Genomic DNA, 24,662 nt, shown 5'->3' with positions numbered 1-24,662 from the left:
AAATGAAGTTATTTTGATAGAGAGAAAGTGAATAGCTCTAATTAGAAAGGTCTGGCCACACGTATACAGCTATGTCACATCTAACTAATTCACTACAACTATATAAAAACAGCCTATATACATTCAACACTCAATTTGAACAATAACTGTAGAATATATATTTTACAGTATAATACAAGAAAATAATTTACTGATTTATGATTAGGACTTTCATATACTACAGCAAAGTGACTGTCAATACTGATTTTGAAAAAAAAATGTGTGCTTCACAACTAAGTTTTCAAATCAACTTGTTAGGAAATTCAGTGCTTTGTGTACAGCAAAAACATGGAGCTGAAATACATATGCAAATTTCCTTGTTAATACTAGTTATACCTGTTACACTTTTCATTTTGAATGGAAAATTTCTAAATGGAACAAAACCTGAAAGAAGTTAGGTTAATCAAAGATAAACCTTACAAAATGCTTTAAATGCATTTTCTCTAAGTTTCAATGATCTCATCACTTTCAAAAGAACTTGCTTATTCTAAGGCCTTGTATCAAAAGTTTTATTTCATAATATACTCACACACAAGCAGATATTCCTACCTATTTTTCCAATAATTTATTTTTTTTCCCACATATTATTAATGGAAAACCTTGAGTAGTACTGGTACAAACCAGAAAAATTACTTAACTGTGCTCTGGTCAGAACATGAGTTGGGAGGAGAGGAAAAAACATAGCTAAAGCTGGATAAGGACTGGAGGTAAGATGCTAAGAACACATGCACACCCCAAGAGTGCTCATTTATCTACTTGTACAGCCAACAATACATACTGAGAGCATATGTTCTCAAAAAAAGGGTCATAGTTTATTAAAGAAAATAATATCTAAAAATAGAGGAACATCTTCAAGTAAACTACTTGGCACATAAGTTACATTTTGAAAATATTAAAGAAAAACTCCAAATTTGCAAAACATGGAAATGCAATCTATTGTTACACTGTATACAAATTAGGTAACAAGGTTAACTAAAACAAAACAAGCCAAATTTAAACTCTGCCCTATTGGTCACATGAAGAAAACTGCAAAGTCATCAACCTGAAACAAACTTAATTAGTATGAAAATACCTTAATCATAACAGTTCTTTTCACAGTATTACTTGCCCCAGACAAGGCATACATTTTATGAACTCTGATGCACACGAGAATTAAAGAAGTGAAAGAAGGGATTCAAAGCAACTCTGTCACAGGCAAACACCAGCCTGCTTGCTATAACAAACCCTTCAGACATTCTTGTTAAGAACAGCACCTGTGTTGTCAGAGCAGTGCAAAGGGCAGAGAACTAGAGGCAGGACTGGAAGAAGCCCTTTTCGTATGTGATTTATAATTTTTAGAGACCTTCAGTACATTTCCTAAAGACAAAAGAGGAAAAGTTTCAGCTATGGAAATAAACAAAAATCTCACCTTATTATGTTCGTACTTGTATGGGATTTTGAGGGTATCCATGGCTCTGATCATGGCCTGCATTGCTGTAAATATATTCTGGTACACCAGTTTTGTAAACCCCCTTTTGTCTTCATCAGAGTAACCTGATCCATGAATGATTCTCATCTGTTTGATGAACGTGCTTTTGCCACTCTCTCCTGTGCCTGCAAGACAAATAAGAATATACTTCAGCCACTGGACACAAACATGACTTCTGCACAAAGCAGACAGTTTGTTCAGTGCAGGGCAGAACACTGTCAAGTGGTTATGGTGCTTGCTACAAGGATCAGTTCAATATCAAAACAGCAGTAACACAGTAACAACTGAAGCAACAACGAATTGAAACTCTTATTTTGAAGACAAAATAGAAGTAGAAATAAAAAAGATAGCAATGAGTTACTAACTAAACTAATAACTAAAACAAAATATACTCTAAAAAAATCTAGAATACGCCACTGTGTATTTAAAATTATAAACATAAATTTCCATTCCTGAAGATATAGTTCTCAACTATAGGGAATTTCTATGAGATGTTCTATCACAAAAATTAAGAGTAAGAAAAAAAATTAGCTTACTTGGCCAACTTTCAGGACATTATGTTAAGCAGCAATATACAGCCAATACATAAATTTGTTAGAAAGACAAATAATATAACAATTACAGTTGTGCAAACTTCAACCTCAGAAATATATAAAATCAGCTTTAAGTAAAATTTGGCTCATATTTGTTAATGGGGAGTCATTACTTTCTTTAAATTTCTTTGCATCTTTGTACTTTACACAAAGTACAAATAAGTTAACATTCTGCATGTTTAACAATTTAAAGTTAAGATTTGCTTGTTTGGAATTTCGCACAAAATATATCACACAGCATTTTTCCTTTGGCCCAATTCATTCTCTCTGTGATTAGGAGAGCTCATCTAAGCAAACAAATCATATGAATAACTTATAAGGAGGAATTGAAATTTAAAGCAAACAGTTGCACAGAATGCTGTATGTTCACCTAGCTTCTTAGCTCCCTAAGAAATGTAATGCATTTACCTGTGTGCAGTACTTCTTAGCCTTTCAACCTAGATTTTATTTTGATCATTTTTATAAAGCTTTCAGGCTTCATACTTGGCTCCTAGGACAAAGAAAGCCTTATGTTTTACATGATATTTTAGGCGTTTCAGAGTAGTGTATTTCACAAGCAGTGCAATGCAAGGCTAAAGCATGATTCTGTGCTTGCAACTCTTAAGTACTTCAGGTAGTACACCACAAAATATAACCTTGAAGTCCCTAAAAGATTTTGTCTTTACTATGCATGACTGTTCATTCAACTCCTGCTTAATTTTTTGGCTAAGGCAGCTCCTGCTGAGGCCTGATGTATGCTAGGAGCAGCACCATTAGGTCAAAGCCAAAGCACCAGGTAGGCAGAGGATAGGTGGTCAGAAAGAGCTAAAGGGTCAATATACAACCATTATCACCTGCAAATTGTTGTCTCCTTCAGCCATTATCTTTTGTCTGGCAGTCTCCTCAGAATCTGCTAAATTATGGAAATAGTATAGACCAAATCTCCAAACTGGAGAGTATAAAACACAAGCTTACCCAAAAATCTTTTTAAGTGGTTCCAACAGCAACTGGACTGCTGAGGCTTTCATGTTTCCCTGTGTGATACAGGAGACGCCCGCACCATGATAGAAGAGAAAGGATGAGCACTCTCACTGTCGGTTAGGTAACTAATTCTTTTCTTTTGCTCATAGGTACATGATATTAAGAGTTATGGGTTATAAGTTATGAAACCTTATGACTTCAATGGTGAATAAGTGAATTCACATGATAGAGTAGTCTGGTCAAAAGGGGATTGAGCCCATTTGTATTTCTTGAGACCATGATATAAAGTTTAAATCACAGAGTATGTTGTCCTGAAAATTTGAGATCCAAACAGACCGTGACACTGTGGACTTTGTTTTGAAACCTTCAGCCCCATCTCCCCCATGTATAGACCAAACTTTTAACACAAGTCTTCCTTACACACACATTCCTAGAAAATCAAGCGCAATGTTATATACAGACCTATTTTACTTTTTTTGTGGAAACACAAATGGTGGTTGCTGCAATGAAACTTCTCCAGAGTTGAAAGGTTAGACCAAACCTGCTTCTACAATCAGCCTTCACTATGATCCCCAGACTGCTGTGATCAAGAGCAAAGCACCAAATATACAGACCATCTCTGCAGGGCATTAACCGGCCACCAGGATGTAATCTACCAGAGGGGAGAGAACATTTCTTTTTTTCAAGAGTTTATAAAATTACAGACTCAGGCAATGTAGAACTACTGCATGTTAAAAAAAAAAAAAATGTTTCAGGCTACCCTCAGATCCCAGTTTTTCCCCGTTTTCTGAAACCTACACAATGGAGTCAAGTTCTTATATATATGAAGTGAAATAAAGCACCATATTGCACATTGCCTTAATAATTCTGTAATATTTTCCATTTTTTCCTGCAAGATATGTCCCACATTTAGTACAAGAGTCTGTTCAATATGAATCCATAAAGCACAGAATAGTATATGGTATGCATTTTGACAGGATTAACTCTTATTAAAAACTTTGTTTTAACTAATACATAAGAAAATCAGATATGGAAGCTGCAACTACCAAGTTCCATTGCTGGACCCCATGGGCGGTGACTATATACATTTTTCCACTCTCATCTTTTCTTTCCCTTACTCTCCCTTACCCTTATCCTGTCTTTTCTTTCTCTCCCTTATGCATTTTCCCTAAAGGTTATCTTTATGCCATACTGCTATAGATGAGAGATATAGATGATAACACCCAAAATGGCAACATACCTGTTTACCTTTGAAACAAAATTGTTCTAAAATAAACCCTACATATATATGTTTTCAAACACCAATTATTTAGTCTCATTTCACTCTAATCCACCCCAAGGGATTTATTAATAAGAACCTGGGTTACCCTCCCCCCCCTTTCTGGGCCGGGTAGTAACAAATAAAAATATAACCACTGAGATGGTAAGAACATGTTTGTATCATCTACTTGGTTTTAAAAATAAGTAAAACTTGAAGCTTGTAATTCTTTAGTGGGAGTTTAGGTACCAATTAAAATCATACACAATTGAAAAGAAAACATGCTGATAAAGCCATCTGCATTACATTAGAGAAAACAGTACTTCAGAATATTTACTCTGTGAGTCTATAAAAAATTGCAATATATAGACAAACAAGAAAATAAACCCAAAGGAGTTGGTGATTCTTTGTGATTCTTTAATTGGGTGGCACTGTACTAAGGTTTTGTCAACCTAAGGCAGATAATAAACTGTATTTGGAGATCAAAAGGCATACTAAAATTTGCAAAAATTGTGATTCAATGGTGCTGAATTAAAACTATTTTTACTCCTATTTTCAGCTTTTCTAGACGTCTGTAAGGGAACAGAACTGGAGTCAATGTTTTTTTTTATATAACCACACAAAAGAAAATATAATACTAGACATACATATATAAAAATGTCCTTTCTCTGTGCTTTCTCAAGTCTGTCCCTTCTTAGGTCAATGCTCAATAAACCATCCTGTTTCTTCCCACAGACTGATCTTGTGGTTAAACCAGAAGCAACACTAAAGAAAACATTTCCAGCCCTCCTTAACTGCATGGAGTGTCACATATCCTGCACTTCAGTCATAACAATTCCATAGACGTTATAGGCTTGGGAAGAGTGGTTGGAAAGCTGCCCAGTGGAAAAGGACCTGAGGGTGATGGACAGTCAACTGGAACATGAGCCAGTAGAGTGCCCAGGTGGGCAAAAAGGTCAATGGCATCCTGGTCTGTTTCGGAAATAGTGTGGTCAGCAGGACTAGGAAAGTGGATCGCCTGCCCCCCTGTACTCATCACTGGTGAGGTCACACGTCAAATACTGTGTTCAGATTTGGACCCCTCCCTACAAGAAAGACATCAAGGTACTGGAGAGTGTCCAAAGAGGCACAACAAAGCTGATGAAGGGTCTAGAGCACAAGTCTTATGAGGAGCGGTTGAGGGAGCTGGGGTTGCTTAGTCTTGAGAAAAGGAGGCTCAGGGGAGACCTTATCACTCTCTACAACTACCTGAAAGGAGATTGTAGTAAAGTTGGTGTCAGTCTCTTTTCCCAAGTAGCAGGTGATAGGATGAGAAGAAATGGCCTCAAGTTGTGACAGGGGAGGTTCAAGTTGGATATTAGAAAGAAATTCTTCACCAAAAGGGTTATCAAGCATTGGAATAGGCTGCCCATGGAAGTGGTTGAGTCACCATCCTTGGAGGAATTTAAAAAATGTCCAGAGAGGTGGTAGATCACAGAGTGTTTCTTTTATTACAGAATATTCTGAGTTGGAAGGTACCCACGAGGATCATTGAGTCCAACTCTAAAGTGAATGACCCGTATGGGAATCAAACCCACAACCTTGGCATTATTAGCACCATGCTCTAACCAACTGTAGTGGGTTTCTGTGGCTGGGTTTTGGTAGCGGGGGGGCTACAGGGGTGGCTTCTGTTAGAAGCTGCTAGAAGTTTCCCTTGTCCAGTGGAACCAATGCCAGCCGGCTCCAGGATGGACTTCCTGCCGCTGGCCAAGGCCAAGCCAATCAGGAGCAATAGTAACACCTCTGTGATAACATATTTAAGAACAGAAGGTTGTGACGCAGAAAGAATTACAGTCAGGGAAGAACAGAGTGAGAATATGAGAACAACAAGGTAGACACCAAAGTCAGTGCAGGAGGGGGAGGAGGTGCTCCAGGCGCCAGAGCTGAGGCCCCTGCGGCCTGTGGTGCAGACCATGGTGGAGCAGGCTGTCCACCTGCAGCCCATGGAGGAGCCCATGCTGGAGCAGGTGGATGCATGAAGGAGGCTGTGACCCTATGGGAGGCCCAAGATGGAGCAGGGTTCTGCCAGAGACCTGCAACCTGTGGAGAGGGAAGCCCACACTGGAACAGGTTTTCCCCATGTAGGACTTGTGGCCCCTGTGGGGAACCCATGCCGGTACAGCTCATTCGTGAAGCACTGCACCCCATGGAGGAGTGACCCACGGGACAGCAGTTTGAGAAGAACTGTTGCCCGTGGGACAGACTCACACTGGAGAGGTCCATCAAGGACTGTCTCCTGTGGGAGGGACCCCACGGGAACAGGGGAAGGACTCCTCTCCCTGAGCAGCAGCAGAAACAACTGACCGTAACCCCCATTTCCCCGTCCCCCTGTACCGCTGGAGGGGAGGAGGAAGAACACAGAAGGAAGGAGGGGTGGGGGGAAGGTGTTTTTAAGACTGTTTTATTTCTCACTCTTTGTCTCTGATCCTGTTAGTAACAAATTTAAGTACTATCCCCACTCTGAGTCTGTTTTGCCCGTGAAGGTAATTAGTGACCTCTCCCAACTCCTATCTCAGCTCATGAATCCTTACCTGTTCTTTTTTCTCTCATAGAGTCCAACTCCTGACTCTACATAGGGCAACCTAAATGTTAACCTAAGAGCACTGTCCAAACACTTCTTGAACACCAACAGGCTTGGGGCCATGACCACTTCCCTGGGGAACTTGTTCCAGTGCTTGGCCACCCTCTCAGTGAAGAATTATTTCCTAATATCTAATCTGAATTTCCCCAATGCAGTTTTAAACCATTCCCTCATGTCCTGTCACCAGACACAACAGAGAATAGTTCAGTACCTCTCCTCTGCTGCCTCCCTTGAGGAAGTTGTAGACAGCAATGAGGTCACCCCACAGTTTCCTCTTCTCTAAACTGAACAAACCTAAGTATCCTCAACTGCTCCTCATAATTCATCCCGTTGAGGCCTTTCACCATCTTTGTTGCCCTCCTTATATTGTGGACCCCAAAACTGCACACAGTACTCAAGGTGAGGCTGCACCAGTCCTGAGTATGGTGGGACCAGTACTTCTTTCGATCAGTTAGCTATACTATGCTTAATGCACCCCAGGACACAGTTGACCCTTTTGACCACCAGGGCACATTGTTGACTCATATTGAACCTACCATCAGCCAAAACCCCCAGATCCCTTTCTGCAGGGTTGCACTCCAGCCTCTGGACCCCCAATCTATACTTACACCTAAGATTACACTGTCTCAGGTGCAGAATCCAGCATTTGTTGTTCTTGAATTTCACAAGGTTGGAGATTGCCCAGCACTCTAATCTATCAAGTTCTCTCTCTAAGGCCTCTCTACCCTCGAGGGAATCAACAGTTCCTCCTAATTTGTCCTGTCCTCCCTCTCCAGTCCCACGGATTAACATTTTTCTCCACTGAATGAAATTTCAGTGATTATAAATGGAAAAGATGAGTCTGGATCTCTTGATGTTTTCTAGTATTATTATCATGTACAAAAACATATCTAGGAAAAAAACAAACCCACACATTTACCACAGAAATACAACTTTGTACATTTTTCTTTCAGAAACTGTAGATAAAATATTTGGTGCTCGATTTTCTATTTGATATTTTAAATAAGCACTATCTGGAAAGTATACTTGATGTATGGTTGTATACATCAGAAATGCAAATTAAAACCTGATATGTTATGCAATTTGTTAATTTTTAATATGTTAAAAACTGAAGTACAAAAAGATAAAAGTACACTTTCCAAAGGGGGAGTTAATATTTCACATATTTTACATTTGTAAAGTCTTTTTTGACAGAGTAACATTAACTCTTGACCTCCCACTTGTATTAAGGGCCTTCATCCAGGAAATCAAAGTTTACTGCAGAGTATTTTGTTTCTTAGAATGTATAAATGCTTTAAAAATTATTTGCTTTATCATACCAAAGTCCGCATAAACATCTCTTTACTGAAAACAGAAGTGATAGGAATAGTTATGCTTCTGTTACAGTTCAGTATTTATGTCAAGCAACATTTCCTATATTATTAAATATCATTATCTTAAATGAGAGACTGAGAACAGCAAGTACTTATTAGTGCTTTCATGTTTTTTTCCCCTCACAAATTTTTGACCACTGTTTCCAGAAGAGAGATTCACTCAAATTCTAGGTTTTTGCCTATATTTCATAGAATCATAGAATGGTTTGAGTTGGAAGGGACCTTAAAGAACATCTAGTTACAACCCCCCTGGCGGTTGCTCAAAGCCCCATCCAACCTGGTCTTGAATACTTCCAGGGAGGGGCCATCCACAACTTCTCTGGACAGTCAGTGTCTCACCACCCTCACAGTAAAGAATTTCTTCCTAATATCTAAACTATATTTATGTTCTTTAAGTTTAAAACCATTGGTGTTAATAACACCAAGGTCATGGTTTCGATCCCTGTATGGACCATTCCTGTAAGAGTTGGACTCGATGATCCTTGTGGGTCCTTTACAACTCAGAATATTCTGTGAAATCTGTGAAATCCCATCACTACAGGCACTGGTAAAAAGTCTCTGTTTTTCTTATAAGCCCCCTTTATATATTGAAAGACTGTGATAAGGTCTCCTCAGAGCCTTCTCCAGGCTGAACAACCCCAACTCTCTCAGCTTTTCCTTCAGAGAGGTGCTCCAGCCCTCTGATCATTTTTGTGGCACTCTTCTGGACCCGTTCCAACAAGTCCATGTCTTTCTTGTGCTGGGGACCCCAGAACTTGGTGCAGTACTCCAGGTAGGGATCACACAAGAGTGGAGTAGAAGGGGAGAATCACCTCCCTCAATCTGCTGGTAACTGATACTTTGATTTTGAACCTTTTTATATGTTGTTTAGTCATGCAAAAGAAAGAACATTATCATATGGGTTTAGATGGTACAAAACATAAATGCAGATCAAGCTGGTTATTCTAACATGATAGATTAAACACATTTCTCCCATGCAGCTATTTGGGATCTCATTGTGCTATATAATATACTCAATATATCAACTTACGTTAGAAACCTAAAGCTATCATATATCAAATATTAGTATTTAGATGCTTGTCTTATAGTTTCCATTGCCCATAACTTCCATTTACTCAGTCAGAACTACACCTGAAAGAAGGATTCTTTCAAGGCTCAAACATAGCACTTGTACTAAAATGATAAAGTAATTCTTCCTTCAAACAAACCACAAACAAACACAAAAATACAAGTCCATGGTCTTGCAATCAAAGCCTTCCACCAACTTGAATCCTCATGGATAACATGAATTTTAAAATAATATACCTTACAATATTTATTACACATTGTGTATCCTTATTGGTTTTCAAAGAGAATACACCTTGAGAGTGCCATAAACATAATACTATCTTAACAATGTAAGTTAAATATTGTCTTTCAATAAATATTTCCTTCTCATATTTAACCCTTTTTCCTTGTACCAGTGTATAGAACTTCTTCACGCTCCTCTTTCTTATTAAGAAGACTGAACAAACAGTAACTATCTAGACCTACACCTACCTAGTTTCAAGGTTACTCATGGATGTTTCTTAAAAGAGCATTCATCTCACTCCCATATACTCTCATCCTGGCTACTGTGTTGTCTGAGATTCGCCTCAGTATTGTTACATGTGATTACACAATTAAACTTTGAGGGGGGGGAAGAAGAGGTGTATTAGTCATTTGATAAGGAACAAACAAAACCACTCTTGCATAAAATAAAATAAAATAAAATAATAAAGAAAACACACAAATAGAGGAAACTTTACCTAGTAACCATATGGATAATTCCAGTCATAACCTCCAACAGAGGATAGAAAAAGAGGTAACTGGAGGGAGGTGGGAGGGTAAGGCTAAAGAGTATAAAAACTTTCCAATTATCAACCTTGAGAAAGCATTGTGAAATCCTTTCCCTCTTTCCCTTCACATTAATGCTCCAAGTGTGCAACTGTTGCTTTCTGGCTATGCACAAAACATAGTTCTTCCTTACTAAAACCACTGTTCAAATTGAAAGTTTCTCACAGGATATTAATAAATGTTGAGAAGCTATGTCCCCAAAAGACCTGTTCTTTAAAACTATTTCTTCATCCTTTCTCCCCCAGTGAGTATGCATAGACCAAACTAGATGAAAGTTCACAATAAGGAGCTCTGACATGGTAAATGAGACAATGAAAACACTACTCACATTTATTTTTGTCTCTCACATAATCAGAAGGACTCAAATGTTGAATTTGTACTCCCTCTTGGTCCTGAATTTATAGGGTCACATAGTTTTATCTGTTTCTCAGAACACCCACTCACCCACATGTGTGCATACAGAGAAATCCATGCTGGCAACAGAGGGAAGCCCAGTTCCAAATATTGTAACACGTTTCCTGTGGCTTACAGTGGGTTATCCTTAACTTGAGAGTGCTTTTTAATGTCTATTTCCCTTGGAGAGTCACCAACAATTTATTTTTTGCTGTCTTCTTGCACTTCTACATCTTCACAACCATTGCAAGAAGCCCCTCTCAAAGAAAACTAGCTCCTCTACAGACTTTGTCTACCAACAAGGAGAGGGGGGAACCTGGCCAACTCCCCTTCACCAGCACTCCCTATGGAAGCTGGTCATGTTCCCATACAGATTAATCAGAGCCAACCAGACCTCTTGCTGGACAGGAACAATACAACTTCTATATTCTCAGGAGAGACTCCCAAGTCTAATTTCAACCATTTCAAATCTAGGAAGACAGGTCATTAGAAGAAGTCATTAAAGAAATTCATGTTTTAATCATGTTCCTTGTATATTTTAATATCAATATACCTATGTGTATACTTTCACGTGTGTAGATAGACACAGAGTGATGAAGACTTTATAGATACAAATATACCACTGGTACTCTGTAGATTTAAGAAAACAGGTCAAGGGTAATATTATCAAAGAACAAGTTTATAATCAAAATAATAATTAGATTCTACACACTGTCCTAGTTAGAACAACTGGGACCAGTTCATCACTGGATGGGTGTAACCCAAAACTGTGTATTCTATAGCCTTCCATGTCATTTCCCTGAAACTGTTATCAATGAACCATTTACACTATCTGCACATAGAGCCTGACTCCTCAGGCTATAAACTAGGTGTTAAGAGGCCTGCAAGATAGGAGGTTGCTTTTGTCCTCACACCCATTAAGGAACCCCCCCCAACACCCTGAGGAGGTACTAAGCATTCCTGCCTGAACTTGGAAGATGTATATCTTGGAGTTTTGGGACTTTTTTAACCACTCGTGGGATCCAGAGGAAAACTGCAGACCACCGCTCTCAACCAGACTGCAGACCACCACTCTCGACTGGACTGCAACCACCACTTTTCAACCAGACTGCAACCATCACTCTCGACCAGACTGCAATCACCACTCTTGACCAACTGCAACAGCACTCTCACCAACAGGTTTTTTCCCCTCTCCTTTTACTTTGGACTCAAGGGGGCCAAAGAACACCACTCTGTTCATGCCCCAGGGTGCTGGGTTATATATTTGGTTTTTGTGGGTTAAAACCAATTGTTTGTCTGTATAATCGTACTTATTGTATTATTTTATTAAATTGTTATTCTGACTTATAATCTCTCTTTTTAGTTGAGTTCATTTCCCCTGCTGGTTTACCTTTAAACCAGCACAACACACACAAAGAAACCTGTGTTTTTTATTAAAGAAAAAAAATAAAAAGAGAAAGCAAATTGAATAGCTAAGTTCTTGGAGGACATCCTTGCTAGCCTTATGCACTATACCATATAGGTATTTTGGTGCTAACTACATGATTACTGAAATGCAATGTCATTTTCAGATGCAGTATTTACTCATGAAGATAAATTAAAACAAAACAAAATTTAATCTTGGGGGAAGGGAAGGACAGAAGCTTTTATTGGATCACTAAGAACATGAGATTAGAAGATACCAGGGACAAAGGGGGCAGATTTTATCAGTCAAACATCTGGTCACTTCATCTTGCATTTGCATTCATAACAGCACAGTGTATTAACATACGAATGTCATTTAAAGTACTGCTTTCCTATGGTTGAAAAGAACAGCATAATATTCCATTTCTTCTTATTAGCAGCACAACAGAGCATCACATTATGCGGACAGCATTCACCTGTAGTGCCCATTCAGCCACACTAGCTTGTATTCAGCTCCATTCTGTCCACCTGCTCAGCTGAGCTAATTCAGTAACTAAAAGAAAAACAGCTTCTGGCCTTTTCAGACAAATCAAAACTAATGGTTCTAATACTCCCGACATTCTCTTCAAGAAATGTGGGGAACATGTTTAGGGATGCCGGATGAGGCACCCTGGGAGATGTAGTCCCAAAATGTACTCTAATACACATGGGCAGTGGCAAGTCCCATGGTGGTTGTTTTAAAGTGCATATAAAAGATGCTGTTCGCTTCCAATAACGGATTTGGTTGTTGGGACCCCCAACCACTGGGTTGGTGTGGGTTTATTTATTATTATATTAATAAACAGCAAAGAAAAGCTGCTTCTTCTTTTATAATTACCTAGCAACTTGTTATATGCCTAAAGTACATATTTATTTAGATTTGATTATGTAACCTTGTATATACCAATCAGCAACTCCTCAAAAAGTTTTATAATTTCTTTTGTAATGTTTTTATAGAGTTTATAAACACACACATAAAATATCAACCAAAAATGGATAGATTAATAAATAACTGCTCCCTATTCATGGCTAGCTTCGCGAACGAAGATTTGGGAAGGCACTATCCACATTTGCTGCAGGCACGCTGGTGGCTTATGAGGCCAATACGTGATAGACATATCCGATTGCAAAAGGCGCAGCAGAAAGACTCCTTAGATGGTGTATTTTGCAAGATACGGTTCTTTCTGGGTTGCCTTTTTTCCTCGAGAGTGATCCTGCGTGAGTTCTCAAAGGAGACAACTGCGTTATAGATGGTATGTCTCCAGGCCGTCCCGATTGGAGGCCAGAGTAGACCAGTTATGGTGATCAATATGGCCAAGGCTGAGATGGTTTTCAGGGAGTCCTTGAATCTTTTCTTCGGGGCTCCTCTCATGCGGCAGCCAGTGGCAAGTTCACCATAGAGCAGGATCTTAGGGAGGCGGTGGTCCTTCATCCTTGAGACGTGCCCTGCCCATCGCAGTTGCGTTCTCAGTAACATGGCCTCAATACTAGTGACAACTGCTTGCTCTAGTACAGATGTATTGGTCACAAAAATCTGACCAGTGGATGTTAAGGATTGTACGGAGGCAGCGCTAATGGAAGCGTTCTAGGAGACGCAGATGGTGGCGGTAGATGACCCATGATTCGGAACCGTATAGGAGAGTAGACAAGACTATGGCTTTGTAAACACTGATCTTGGTGCTTTTCTTTAAGTGTTTATTACGCCATACTCTCTTGTGGAGTTTTCCAAAAGCATTATATGCCTTAGCTAACCTGTTGTCTCTCTCTCTCCGTCGATCTTACCATCTGAGGAGATGAGGCTACCAAGGTAATTAAACTGTTGGACTGATTGAGCTCGATTGACCAATGGTGATGTGGGATGATGGAAGACTTCCTGAGGTGCAGGTTGATGGAGGACCCTCTGTCTTCTTAAGCTGACTTCCAGCCCAAAGAACCAGCAGCATCTGCAAAGCAGGATGTTAAACGCTGCAGAGCTGCTTCTGTGTGGGCAACAAGGGCAGCGTCATCAGCATAAAGCAGCTCCCGGAAAGATGGTTAAGGTCTTGGTGTGGGCCTTCAGTCGCCTTAGATTGAATAGACTTCCATCAGTACGGTATCGAATGTAATGCCGTCCTGATTATCGAGGTCTGCTGTGGACCCTTTGGAGCATCATGCTAAAAGAAGATGGTGAATAGGGTAGGAGCGAGAACGCAACCTTGTTTCAACACCATTCTTAATTAAAAAGGGCTCAGAAGTGTGTTGCCATATCTGACTTGGCCGTGCGGATCCTCATGGAGTAGATGATCATTTAAGGAACTTGGAGGACAACCTAAATGTTCCAAAAATCTGCCACAGACCTTTCTAACTCACAGTATCAAAGCCTTGGTGAGGTCAACAAAGGTTACATAGAGACCTTTGTTCTGTTCCCTACACTTCTCTTGCAGTTGTCTGAGGACAAATACCATGTCTGTGGTTGCTCCTGTTGGTTCTGAAACCACATTGACTTCAGGTAGAATTCCTTCTGCTATAGTGGGTATTAGTCTGTTCAAGAGTATTCCTTGCCAGGATTTTGCCAGCAATGGAGAGCAGAGTAATACCACAGTAGTTTGAGCAATCTGATTTAGTACCTTTCTTCTTATACAAAGTGATGATGACAGCATCACGAAGGTCTGATGGTAGTTCACCGAGCTCCCAGCAGCGCACCACAAACTCGTGAAATTTGGTGTGGAGTGCAAGGCCCCCATGTTCCAGACTTCAGGTGGAATTCCATCAACCCCAGCTGCCTTGCTGATTTTTACCTGCTGTATGGCCTTGAGGGTTCTTCTAAAGTGGGGAGCTGTATCCAATTCATATTTTACTGGTTGTTGTGTGATGGACTGAATTGCTGAATCTTGGACTACACGGCTGGTACTGAAAAGAGTCTGAAAGTGTTCAGACCATCGATTCAGAATGGAGGTTTTAATCTGTTAGAAGGGTTTGACCATCAGCACTGAGTAGAGGGCTTTGGACCTGGTATGTAGGTCCGTATGCTGTTTTCAAGGCCTCATAGAAACCTTTGTGATCACCTGTATCTGCGCATATTGAGTTTTTTCAGCTAGATCGATCCACCACTTGTTCTGGATGTCGCGAAGTTTCTGCTGGAGCTTGCTGCATGCGAGACGAAAGGCTGTTTTTTCTTGCGTGACAGGATGGTAGTGCAAGGTGTGCTTGGTGGACGGTTTCTCTTCTTCCTCACAAGTCTTGGATTTCTTGGTTGTTTTCCGTCAAACCAGTCCTTGTTCTTCTTGAGGGAGAACCCTAAGGATTCTTCAGAGGAATGCAGGATGCTGTTTTTAATATGAAGCCAGATTGTTTCAGGAGAGGAATCTGTGGGAATGTTTCGAGCCTAGTTGAAGGTTTGCCTGGAAACTGTCTCTTACTGTGGCTGATTGGAGATTGTTAACTTGGAGTCTTCTCCTTGGGATGTTGCCCCTCTTTGGTTTGAAATTGAGCTTAAAATTGAGTTTACAGCGCACAGCCAATGGTCTGTTTGGCATTCTGCGCTGGGCATCACGCGGGTATGGAGGACATCGCGGCATCTCTCTGTCGCACTAAGACATAATCATGAGGTGCCAATGCTTAGAACGGGGGTGCAATCCAGGTTGTCTCAGACTATCTTTCTGCTGAAAGATAGTATTAGTGATGGTGAGTTGTTGCTCTGCACAGAATTCTAGTAGAAGTCGACCATTGTCGTTGCAGTTTCCAACACCATGCTTGCCTAATACTCCTTTCCAGGCTTCAAAATTCTTGCCTACTCTGGCGTTGAAATCACCAAGGATATTATCGTCTGCAGGAACCTTTGGGTAAGGAGGTGCAGGTCAGTGTAAATTTATCTTTTTCAGCAGGGTCAGCTTGGAGAGTTGGGGCATATATACTAAAGATGACAACATATTGCTTGTTGTTTAGCGGAAGGCGTAGGGAGATAATGCGGTCAGAGTGACCTGTCGGCAGATTTTCGGTTTAGGAACAATGGAGTTTTTGATCATGAAGCCGACTCCTGAGAGGTGTTTTTCGGTTCTGGGCTTGCCTGACCAAAAGAGTGTGTAACCGCACCATGTTCTCTGAGGCTGCCTTCTTCATGAAGGCGAACTTCGCTGAGAGCGGCGATGTCGATGTTGAGACGAGTCAGCTCATGGCAATTAGGGCAGATCGACGCTCAGGACGTCCGCTACCCGCATAATCGAGCATGGTTCTGATATTCCAACATGCTAGAGTTAATTTAGGTACACCTTTGGAGGCAGGTGCATGCCTTTGTCTTTTGCTCTTTGTGCGACCGCATTGGAGGAAGATGCCCGTTGGTCTGCGGTTAACCAACCGGGTGAAAGTGGAGATGAGCTTTGTTTAGGCCACCTTTTCTAGGCCCCTCTCGGAGTGGAGCAAGCAGTGCTGTCCTTGAAAAGGCTGCTTGGTCGTTCAGGGTGCTGCCCCAAGAGACTGTCATCTCCGGTCAGTCTCAAATGACCAATATCCTGAACCGCCTGCATGCAGGGTTGGGTCTGCGGCTCCCAGTGCACCTTTCACCTGCCGTTTCGACCCTCGCCCGTTGCTACAGGACTTTTTGCACGTGGGTAAAGCCTTCAAGCCTGCGCAGTGGATTTTTTAGGTGAGACACAGTGTGCGCGGAACTGAACCCACCCTTTAATCCTGAGGTTCATCTGCCAGGGTCGAGCGAGCTTGGACGGTGGCAGTGAGGTCCTCAGGACGCAGGTTTGATTAGAGTGACCTTCTCTTAGATGGACGGCCTTACAGGGCTAAGCGAGCTCCATCTGCCCGGGTTTGGGATTGGAGTTGTCCTTCTCCTAGGATGACTGCCAGGAGGCTAAAGAGCTCATCCTGCCCAAGAATGTATTAAATCTGGTCCTACGGTTTTGATCTGTCTGGCATGGGCGACCCTACTGGAGGCATGTACCATACAGTTTGCAACCACACAGGGGAACGGAGACTATGTTCCTATTAGAACGCCTTGAGCAAGTCTTTCATTTCCTGCTTTATTATCACCTACCTATAAATAAACTGGAGGAGGTACCCAGGGACAACCCTTTGTCCTGTCCACCGTTTCAGGATGTAACAGAGCAAAGCAAGTATATCCAGAACATGCCGAGCCTGGGCAGTAGTCACAGGAGAACCAAAACCAGACAGACAGAACAAACAAAGCAAACATTCTGACCCCAGTACCCATCCAGGCAGGGGTGCCTTTTATTGGCTCCAACCTGGCGGGGCCCCCCCATTATTCTAAAAGAACCTACTATCCACCCTGACCTTATCCAACCCCCACTGTGTTTCCACATATCTTCAGGCACACTACTCACCTGCGACATTACATATGGGATTGTGCCACTCTCCCTCCTGCTAGTCGGCGGACCACCATGGCCCGCTTGACACACTACGATAATCCCCCCCCCCAACCCCTCCCCCCCAACCCTGGAACGCCAAACCTCTGTGCGCTCCGAATCTTCCTTCTCCTCTTTCATGGAGGTGCAGTACCTGCGCAAGGTTCCCCCTGTTTCTCCTCATCATGCAATGGTTGCGGCCAAGGGCTCAACCGCGCGCGCAGCGGAGCGCGTGCGGCGCGGGGACATGCCCCAGCCGCCGCAGGAACGGCCCCCGGCCGCAGAGGGTCCCGGCCAGGAGGTTAGAGGCTCGGGAGCCCACTCCCAGCAGGGGATTCCGCTCCGTGCGGCGCGGGGACATGCCCCAGCCGCTGCAGGAACGACCCCCGGCCGCAGAGGGTCCCGACCAGGAGGTTAGAGGCTCGGGAGCCCACTCCAGCAGGGGCTTCCGCTCCGTGCGGCGCGGGGACATGCCCCAGCCGCCGCAGGAACGGCCCCCGGCCGCAGAGGGTCCCGACCAGGAGGTTAGAGGCTCCAACTGCTCCCTATTAAAAAGACATTAAAAATCATAAGATGATGTCAATCAGAACACAATGAAAATTATAGATAAGCAATGTTCTTTGTTGCCTTTCAGAAACTATCTACTCACTGATATTTTTACAATATAAGAAGTCTTACTAAATGCAAGAATTAGAAACGGTGAGTTACAACTACTGTTTTATTCAAACAACATCAACTCTAGTGAATAAGCTATACTACCGAGGTACAGTTTTATGTACCTTAGAAAAAACCAAGCTCTCCCAAAGTTTCTTCATAGTTCTGCTCTCTTAAAATGTTATGTGACTTTTTGTTTAATAGAAGTCCACAAGCTGATCACTGGCGTAAGAGTAAATTATTGACATTATAAATCCTCCTTTAACCTCTGCATCTGAGGAAAAATTCTAAATTCACTTAAGTTACGGGCTAATTAAGGTTTTTGTTTTATAATGTTTTCAACATTTCTACTTTTCATTAGTTATACTTGCTTCTGGTTTTGCAGAACTGACTCAAATATATTTCTAATCATTTTTATTTGCTATTGAATAAGATACTTAAGAATATGCTTACGTAGGGAATCAGTCCCTATTCTGATGTTCTGACAAAGAATCATGTCATAGGTTTATTTGTTCTAAAAAAACCAAACAGGAATTTTCTTTCCCCTGCCCCTCCTATAAGAGAAAGATGTTGAATGGGGGAGGGCAGGGGTTTTTTTGCCTTGGGTGATTGATCTACACAAAGGAGCTAGCTGGTAGAACTGCATTCCAAACTGATGACCCTCTCTAAGGCTGGGGTGTGGGGGGGGCAGTGATGAGTTGGGTTTTTTCCCTCCTGTCCTTGAAAGGGGGTACTTCACTTTTTGCCTTAAGGGAGGCAAGGTGTGTGTGTGTTGGAAAAGTTCTGAGTCTGTTTTGTTCTTGACCTGGTCATCTGGCTGCTCTCTAGCCTTGGTTTGCCTACGCTCTACTCTGTCCCCAGCCCGGATCTGCTCAGATTTTAAAAGGGGGGAGCCCTGGCCACAGCCAGTCGCAGACAGCATGAGTTTCGTGGGAAGAAATCACCCTTCTTTACCCTTTTCCCCTTCCCCTCCTTGATGGGGGGGGGAAATCTCCATTGTCGGCTTCTCCCGTGCACTGGGGCCTCACGCAGCAACCACCAGAACCCAACAGCTCCCCCTGCTTACCAACACCGAGGACCGCAGGCTCTGCTCCTCCAGTAATCCAACAGCGCCCCCTGCCGATCTTGGTTAGAATTGCGCCAAAGGACAGGAAGTATCAGACTGTTTCCTTTTTGAAGGGGACTTTTGGTTACAAGATTATTGTTTAGTTGCTTTTGTGTTCTTTTGTTGTTCTACCAATACACATATATCCTTTAATAAAGAGTTGTTATTTTTCTTTTGCATACTTCTTCGATTGGAACCTCTTAATTTTGGATTTACAATTGCTGTGTTTGTCTTGACTGTTATAGCAGCACCTTCATGCGGTGCATGTTAAACGTGTCGTTGCTACGTTGTTGCCACCTGCCGTGAGGCATTGCCATCTCTGACCCTATGTAAACAAGTGCCTAAGACGTGCCTGGGGAGAGATCAAAGACATGCCTGGAGATCGGGCCAAGCAGCGAGGAAGATCGAAGGCGGGAACCCTGCCCCCCTCATGAACCACGGGGACGCGCAGACCCCACACACAAGCCGCGGGGACACGCTGCAACTCGGCTACAGGGATTTTCCCACATTCGGTGCGAGCCGGGGCTGCGCTACCCTAAGGCAGGGAAACCCTACTCCCACACACACTACTGCGGGCACACACACACACTCCGCCACCCGGCACACGCCGTGTGGACACACTTCAGTGTCTGCACACAAGCCGTACCCAGGCACTGCCTACGCAGCACTGCGACCAGCCCAACTGGACCCAGGACACACTGCGGGAACTCGACTCATCACTCATGCTGCAGAGACAAAAGACCGGAGAACGATCTGACTGAGATCTCCCCCCCATCCCAAGGACAAGATCCAACATTTAAATCCTGGTGGTGGCAATATTCTTTCCTGTGCTTCTAATAATTATTCTTAGCTTTCCCCACTTTTCTCTATTTTTCCTTCTCTCTCTGTCTGCCTCTCTTATAGTTAATAAAGTTGAATTATCATTTTGGATACAACATTTGACCTCGTTTGTGTCTAAATCTCACTTTTGGGTATATTCGAACTTAAATTCCTTCCCACATTTACGGATAGAGGCACACTTTGCCTCTCTGTACCTAAATGGGTTTGAAACAACCATCCAAAAAGAAAACAGTGAAAACAAGAATTAATTTGTAATATCTTCAATTGCTCTACTGTTAAACTTTGTTCCAATTGATTAAACTCTGATTGTACCATATTTATTTCATAAAAAGTGATAAAATTCTGACACATACGCATGAAGCGCATTTTAAAAATTTTATTGTGATATATAAATATTGTGATTCATGAAACAAATGGGTGATTACATCAAAATAAAACAAATGGATTGTAAAACTTAATTACACCCTCATAAAGAAATAAAACAGACCCTTACAAGGTCAAGAGGCCTAAAACCTCCTTACTGTCCTAAGAATAAATATAGTAGAACTTTAAATCTTTAGACGCCTGTTCGTCCAAGAATGCATGAATAATGACTGGTTGTAGAGATAACCCTTTTAGTTTTAGCTATAAGAAACCCCATATATTAAATACTTAGCAAAAACCTGTAGAATGTATATGATATAATTAATATGCGTGAAGTAACTAAGATAAATACTAAATGTACCCTGTAGTAAGGGTGTGCAGATTTGGGAAACTGGTCCCATTTCTGTCACCCAACCGACTGCTTGCTTTTACCATATAATAAACTATTATTCGAAACATAGAAACTCGAGACTTTGTTTATCACATTTATTTAGGATACTACTTTGTAAAGTAGAAGTCTGTCCTTTATATAGTAAAAGTTTTTCATAGACCTGAGAAGGATATTTAATACTTACCAACCAGGATTTAAAAAAAACCCCAAAACGTTAACTGAACCCTTCTCAATGTCATTGCTACAAAACCAAAGCAACAAATGCCAGGTAGTATTTTTTTAATTTATTCTATTTATTAATTCTTGCTTAATTTGACCAAAGATTGTGTAATGAATGTGTTGATATCAATTAACAAAATATCTTTTTCAAAAGTATCTTTAACATATCTATTTACATTATATTTAGGTTTCCAAAGATTTGTCAGTCAGATTTGGCAGTACAGCGATAGTCTGTTGAGAATTTGAAGATCCAAATTTGCAGACCCCTGAATGTGAGTCAGAAGATGATAGAACAATAAATACACATACTATTACAAAATGTCACTCATTAGGTATGTGATGAGAACACATTTTCTACATGGAAACTAGGGCTCTTAACTGAGGCTTTGACTTACACTCCAGATGTGCATCCTGCCATTCTTTTTGAGAATTTCACTGATCGTCCTTAGCAGGGCCTTTGTGAATGACTGTAAGACATATGTTCAGTCTCAATTTTCCTTCACAGCAACAAGAGAATGGATTGGGATTTAGGCCCAACTCCACAAATGCAAAGTCTCTACATATCTGCTCTGCAGCTTTGTATTTCTACTGTGCAAAATCCATACTGCCTCTGTTTGTGACATTAAAGTTCCCCAGATGGTTAGGATTTTGCTCCTGACATCCTAAAGCATCCCATTGTTGACAAGACAAAGAGGTTTAATCCCACATTCTTAAACACCAGAGTCCATAAACTAAAACATCTTCTAGCCTCCCAGAGGAACTTCTCTACATTTTATCTACCAAAGCAAGCTTGTCATACTATGAGAAATAAAAATATGGTTTTTATTACAAACAAATTATGTTAGAAAACTTACAGGCGTATCATGAAGTTGTAAGGTACCCAGTCCTGCTTGGGCCTGGTGCTAGGGCTCCTTGCAGGGAATTCTAGACAAATGTAAGACCAGAGAAAGAACCTCTGTAAATCAAAACCTTTTTGGCCATTTGAGCACAGGGGTCTCTCCCCATGTGCTGAGAACAAAGGAGGATCCATCATCTTGACAGGGGATACCTTGCAGCCAATCGGGAGGAGGGGAACGTCCCCCCTTTAGGATAAACAACTTTTTAAGGCAAAAATTAATATGCATTAGCTGACATGAAAGGGTGGGATTTTGTTAAACTATAAAATGTGCGAAATTTTAAACGCAAAGGGTCCCTTCCTCCCTGGACTTAGGTGGAGGGGGCACCCAGCGTGCACTGCAAATAAAACTTTCCTTGCCATTACAGTTCCCTTGTTTCACAGGTAATTGTGTTTTTCTAAATTAAATAACAAGACATTTCTCACAATACAGTGTGAGGGCATTTCTCAGCTTTACAATACAGAGAAGGCAATAACATCTACATAAATCAGCTTAATCTTTAGCAGAGTCATGCTGGATGTGGAAAAGTTTTAATTCATTTCTCTCATTTGCCTAATACAATTCAAACTCACATTTTCAATCTCTTAAGAAAGCAAACTCGCTATCAGTCTGCACTGCAGTATATCTTCCTTCCATGTATTGAAAAGTAGGAAACATCATCAGACAAAAGGAAAAAAAATTACCATTGTTCAAAGGCAGAATCCTGACTTCTGATTCTGCATTGACCTCACAGTTATTATTTATACATGGTGCCTACTCACTAATCCTGTTCTACCTAGGCTTCTAAACCAGGTCAATGGGCAAATAAGTCAGGCACTGAAGTGCTCCCTGATGGAGGACACAGTTCTCTCTAGGAATCCTGGAATCTCTTTAAATAGATTCATCATCTACCCAATGGGACATGATGAGATAAATGCATGCATTCAGGTGTGCAAGTCTGTCAATAGCTGCCGTGTGAGGAACCAGTAAATTAAGACAGATGTACCAGAAATAAACATATTAAATTTCAGTGGTTTTTAAACAGACATTAGAAGAGACAGTGACAGGACACATTAAAAAATATTAGTCAAAATTATTTCCAAACACCAGTATGACTGCTGTGATAAACTGAGAAAATGATTCGGGCTAATTAAAAGAAATCGTGTAAGGTCAATATGACCGGGAGAGAGAAAGAAAAACAAATCGTAAAACTTAATTGGGCCCCTGTAAAGAGATAAAACAAGTTACCTCCCTTTTACCTTGTGTAAGATTTATAGTGAAGGAATGTTGTTTGAGTTAGCTAGATAATAGCACCTTTCTTAAAAATTTATAACTTGTATAGATAACAAGCAAACATCTGTTGAATGTCTGACAACCATGTGTAATTTTATGCTTATGTATATGAATATTCATGAATTAGTTGGAAATAAATGTAGAACAACTGTCTTCTTTGGGTATGATAGACATTGGGAGTTGTTGAAACCCCTCCCTGATCACCCAGCCTGATTTTGCTTTTATCATATAATAAATTCTAATTGGAAATCAAGTGACTGGGTTTCTATTTATCACACTGCATAGCCTAGAATATCTCATAATAAGATTTTTCAAAATAAATGACTAGTGGTGCCACCAAAAATATTAGTACCGCTCCGTAATCAGTACAAAAGGGTGAAGTTTTCTGCCAGTTTAGACAGATGAAATGAGGGATCTACTAAGTACCGGAACCAGCAATGGGCGCAGCAGACTGTGTGCTGAAGCTAGGATTACTTCTTCAGCTGCAGCAAAATTAACCCCATCCTCTTGTGGAAGATAGCTATGGTCAGACAACTGACATAGGTGTTGAGGCATACATGTGGTGCAGGTAGCTCAGTTTGCAAGCTGCAGTTCGAGATGTAGACTGAGCTCTAAGTGGGAGCACAGAGAAGACAAGAACTCATGAACTGCCAACCCTTTGCATAACAAAGGGCACGAAGACCGGTGGTGCCGGCCAGGTGAATGGACACTGAGAGACACAGCTGGAGCCTAAGAATCAGGAGGAAGAGCGGGACTTGCGTGCTTAGACTGTGAGGGTATAAACCCCAAGGGGTTTCCTTTGTTGGGAGTCCCCCTCAGAGGCACCAACTCGGGCTGTTTCTGTGTTACTGCACCGTGAATAAATTGCTTTATGGAACGAGACAGCTGAGAGTCTGCTATGGGAAACCTAGGGTCAACCGGTAGGGAAATCTGTTCTGTGCGTGAGCGGGGTGTGTAGGGAGTCAAGCGGGGCACCCGTCGTGTCACTGGAGCTGCCCGCTGTGGAGGGGCTTTGGTCCCAGCAGTTAAAGTCTCTGACATTGGGAGGTGACTGCCAGAGAGTCTCAGAGTGGTCGAGACTGGGAAGTTTCCTTAATTTAGGTTAACAGTGTAATGAAAGAGTAGATTTGCTGATTAATTAGGTTCTTTTCAACACAACCACACAATGCTACAAGTGGAATAAAAACATTTTACAATGCTACAAGTGGAAGAAAAGCATTTTTGTCACTTGCAGTTTTGCAAACTGCTGTAAATTTTCTTTTCCCCTCACTTTTTAATAGGTATATTTAATTATTACATTTGTTTTCCTGATTTTGGTTACTTTCATTTCTGAACTATTGCAACTTATTTCAAACATAACTTTGTCTAATTCTTCATGAACATTTCTAAGTTCAGAAACATTTACAAAGCAATATTTGCTGGATTACTCTGATGTTTTATGCATGTAAACTAGTTTGCAGAAATCTCTGTATTTATATCCTTTGTTGCATCTTTCAAGGAAGCCCTATAAATAGTAATTTTTTTAATGGAATTATAACAAGTTCCCCAATAT

At 41.3% G+C, this 24,662-nt stretch overlaps 1 protein-coding gene across 1 annotated transcript in view; it reads right to left on the bottom strand.

The window, feature by feature from the left end:
• LOC116780039 (guanine nucleotide-binding protein G(q) subunit alpha) overlaps positions 1-24,662 on the bottom strand; it is a 207,879-nt gene that overhangs the window by 157,954 nt on the left and 25,263 nt on the right. The window contains exon 2 of the mRNA XM_032674548.1: positions 1,448-1,632. Coding sequence (XP_032530439.1) covers positions 1,448-1,632 — 185 coding nt within the window. The remainder of the gene's footprint in view (positions 1-1,447; positions 1,633-24,662) is intronic.

This window comes from Chiroxiphia lanceolata, chromosome W (genome assembly GCF_009829145.1).
Source record: "Chiroxiphia lanceolata isolate bChiLan1 chromosome W, bChiLan1.pri, whole genome shotgun sequence".
NCBI classification, from domain to species: Eukaryota; Metazoa; Chordata; class Aves; order Passeriformes; family Pipridae; genus Chiroxiphia; species Chiroxiphia lanceolata.
This window is presented reverse-complemented; position numbering and strand designations above follow the sequence as displayed.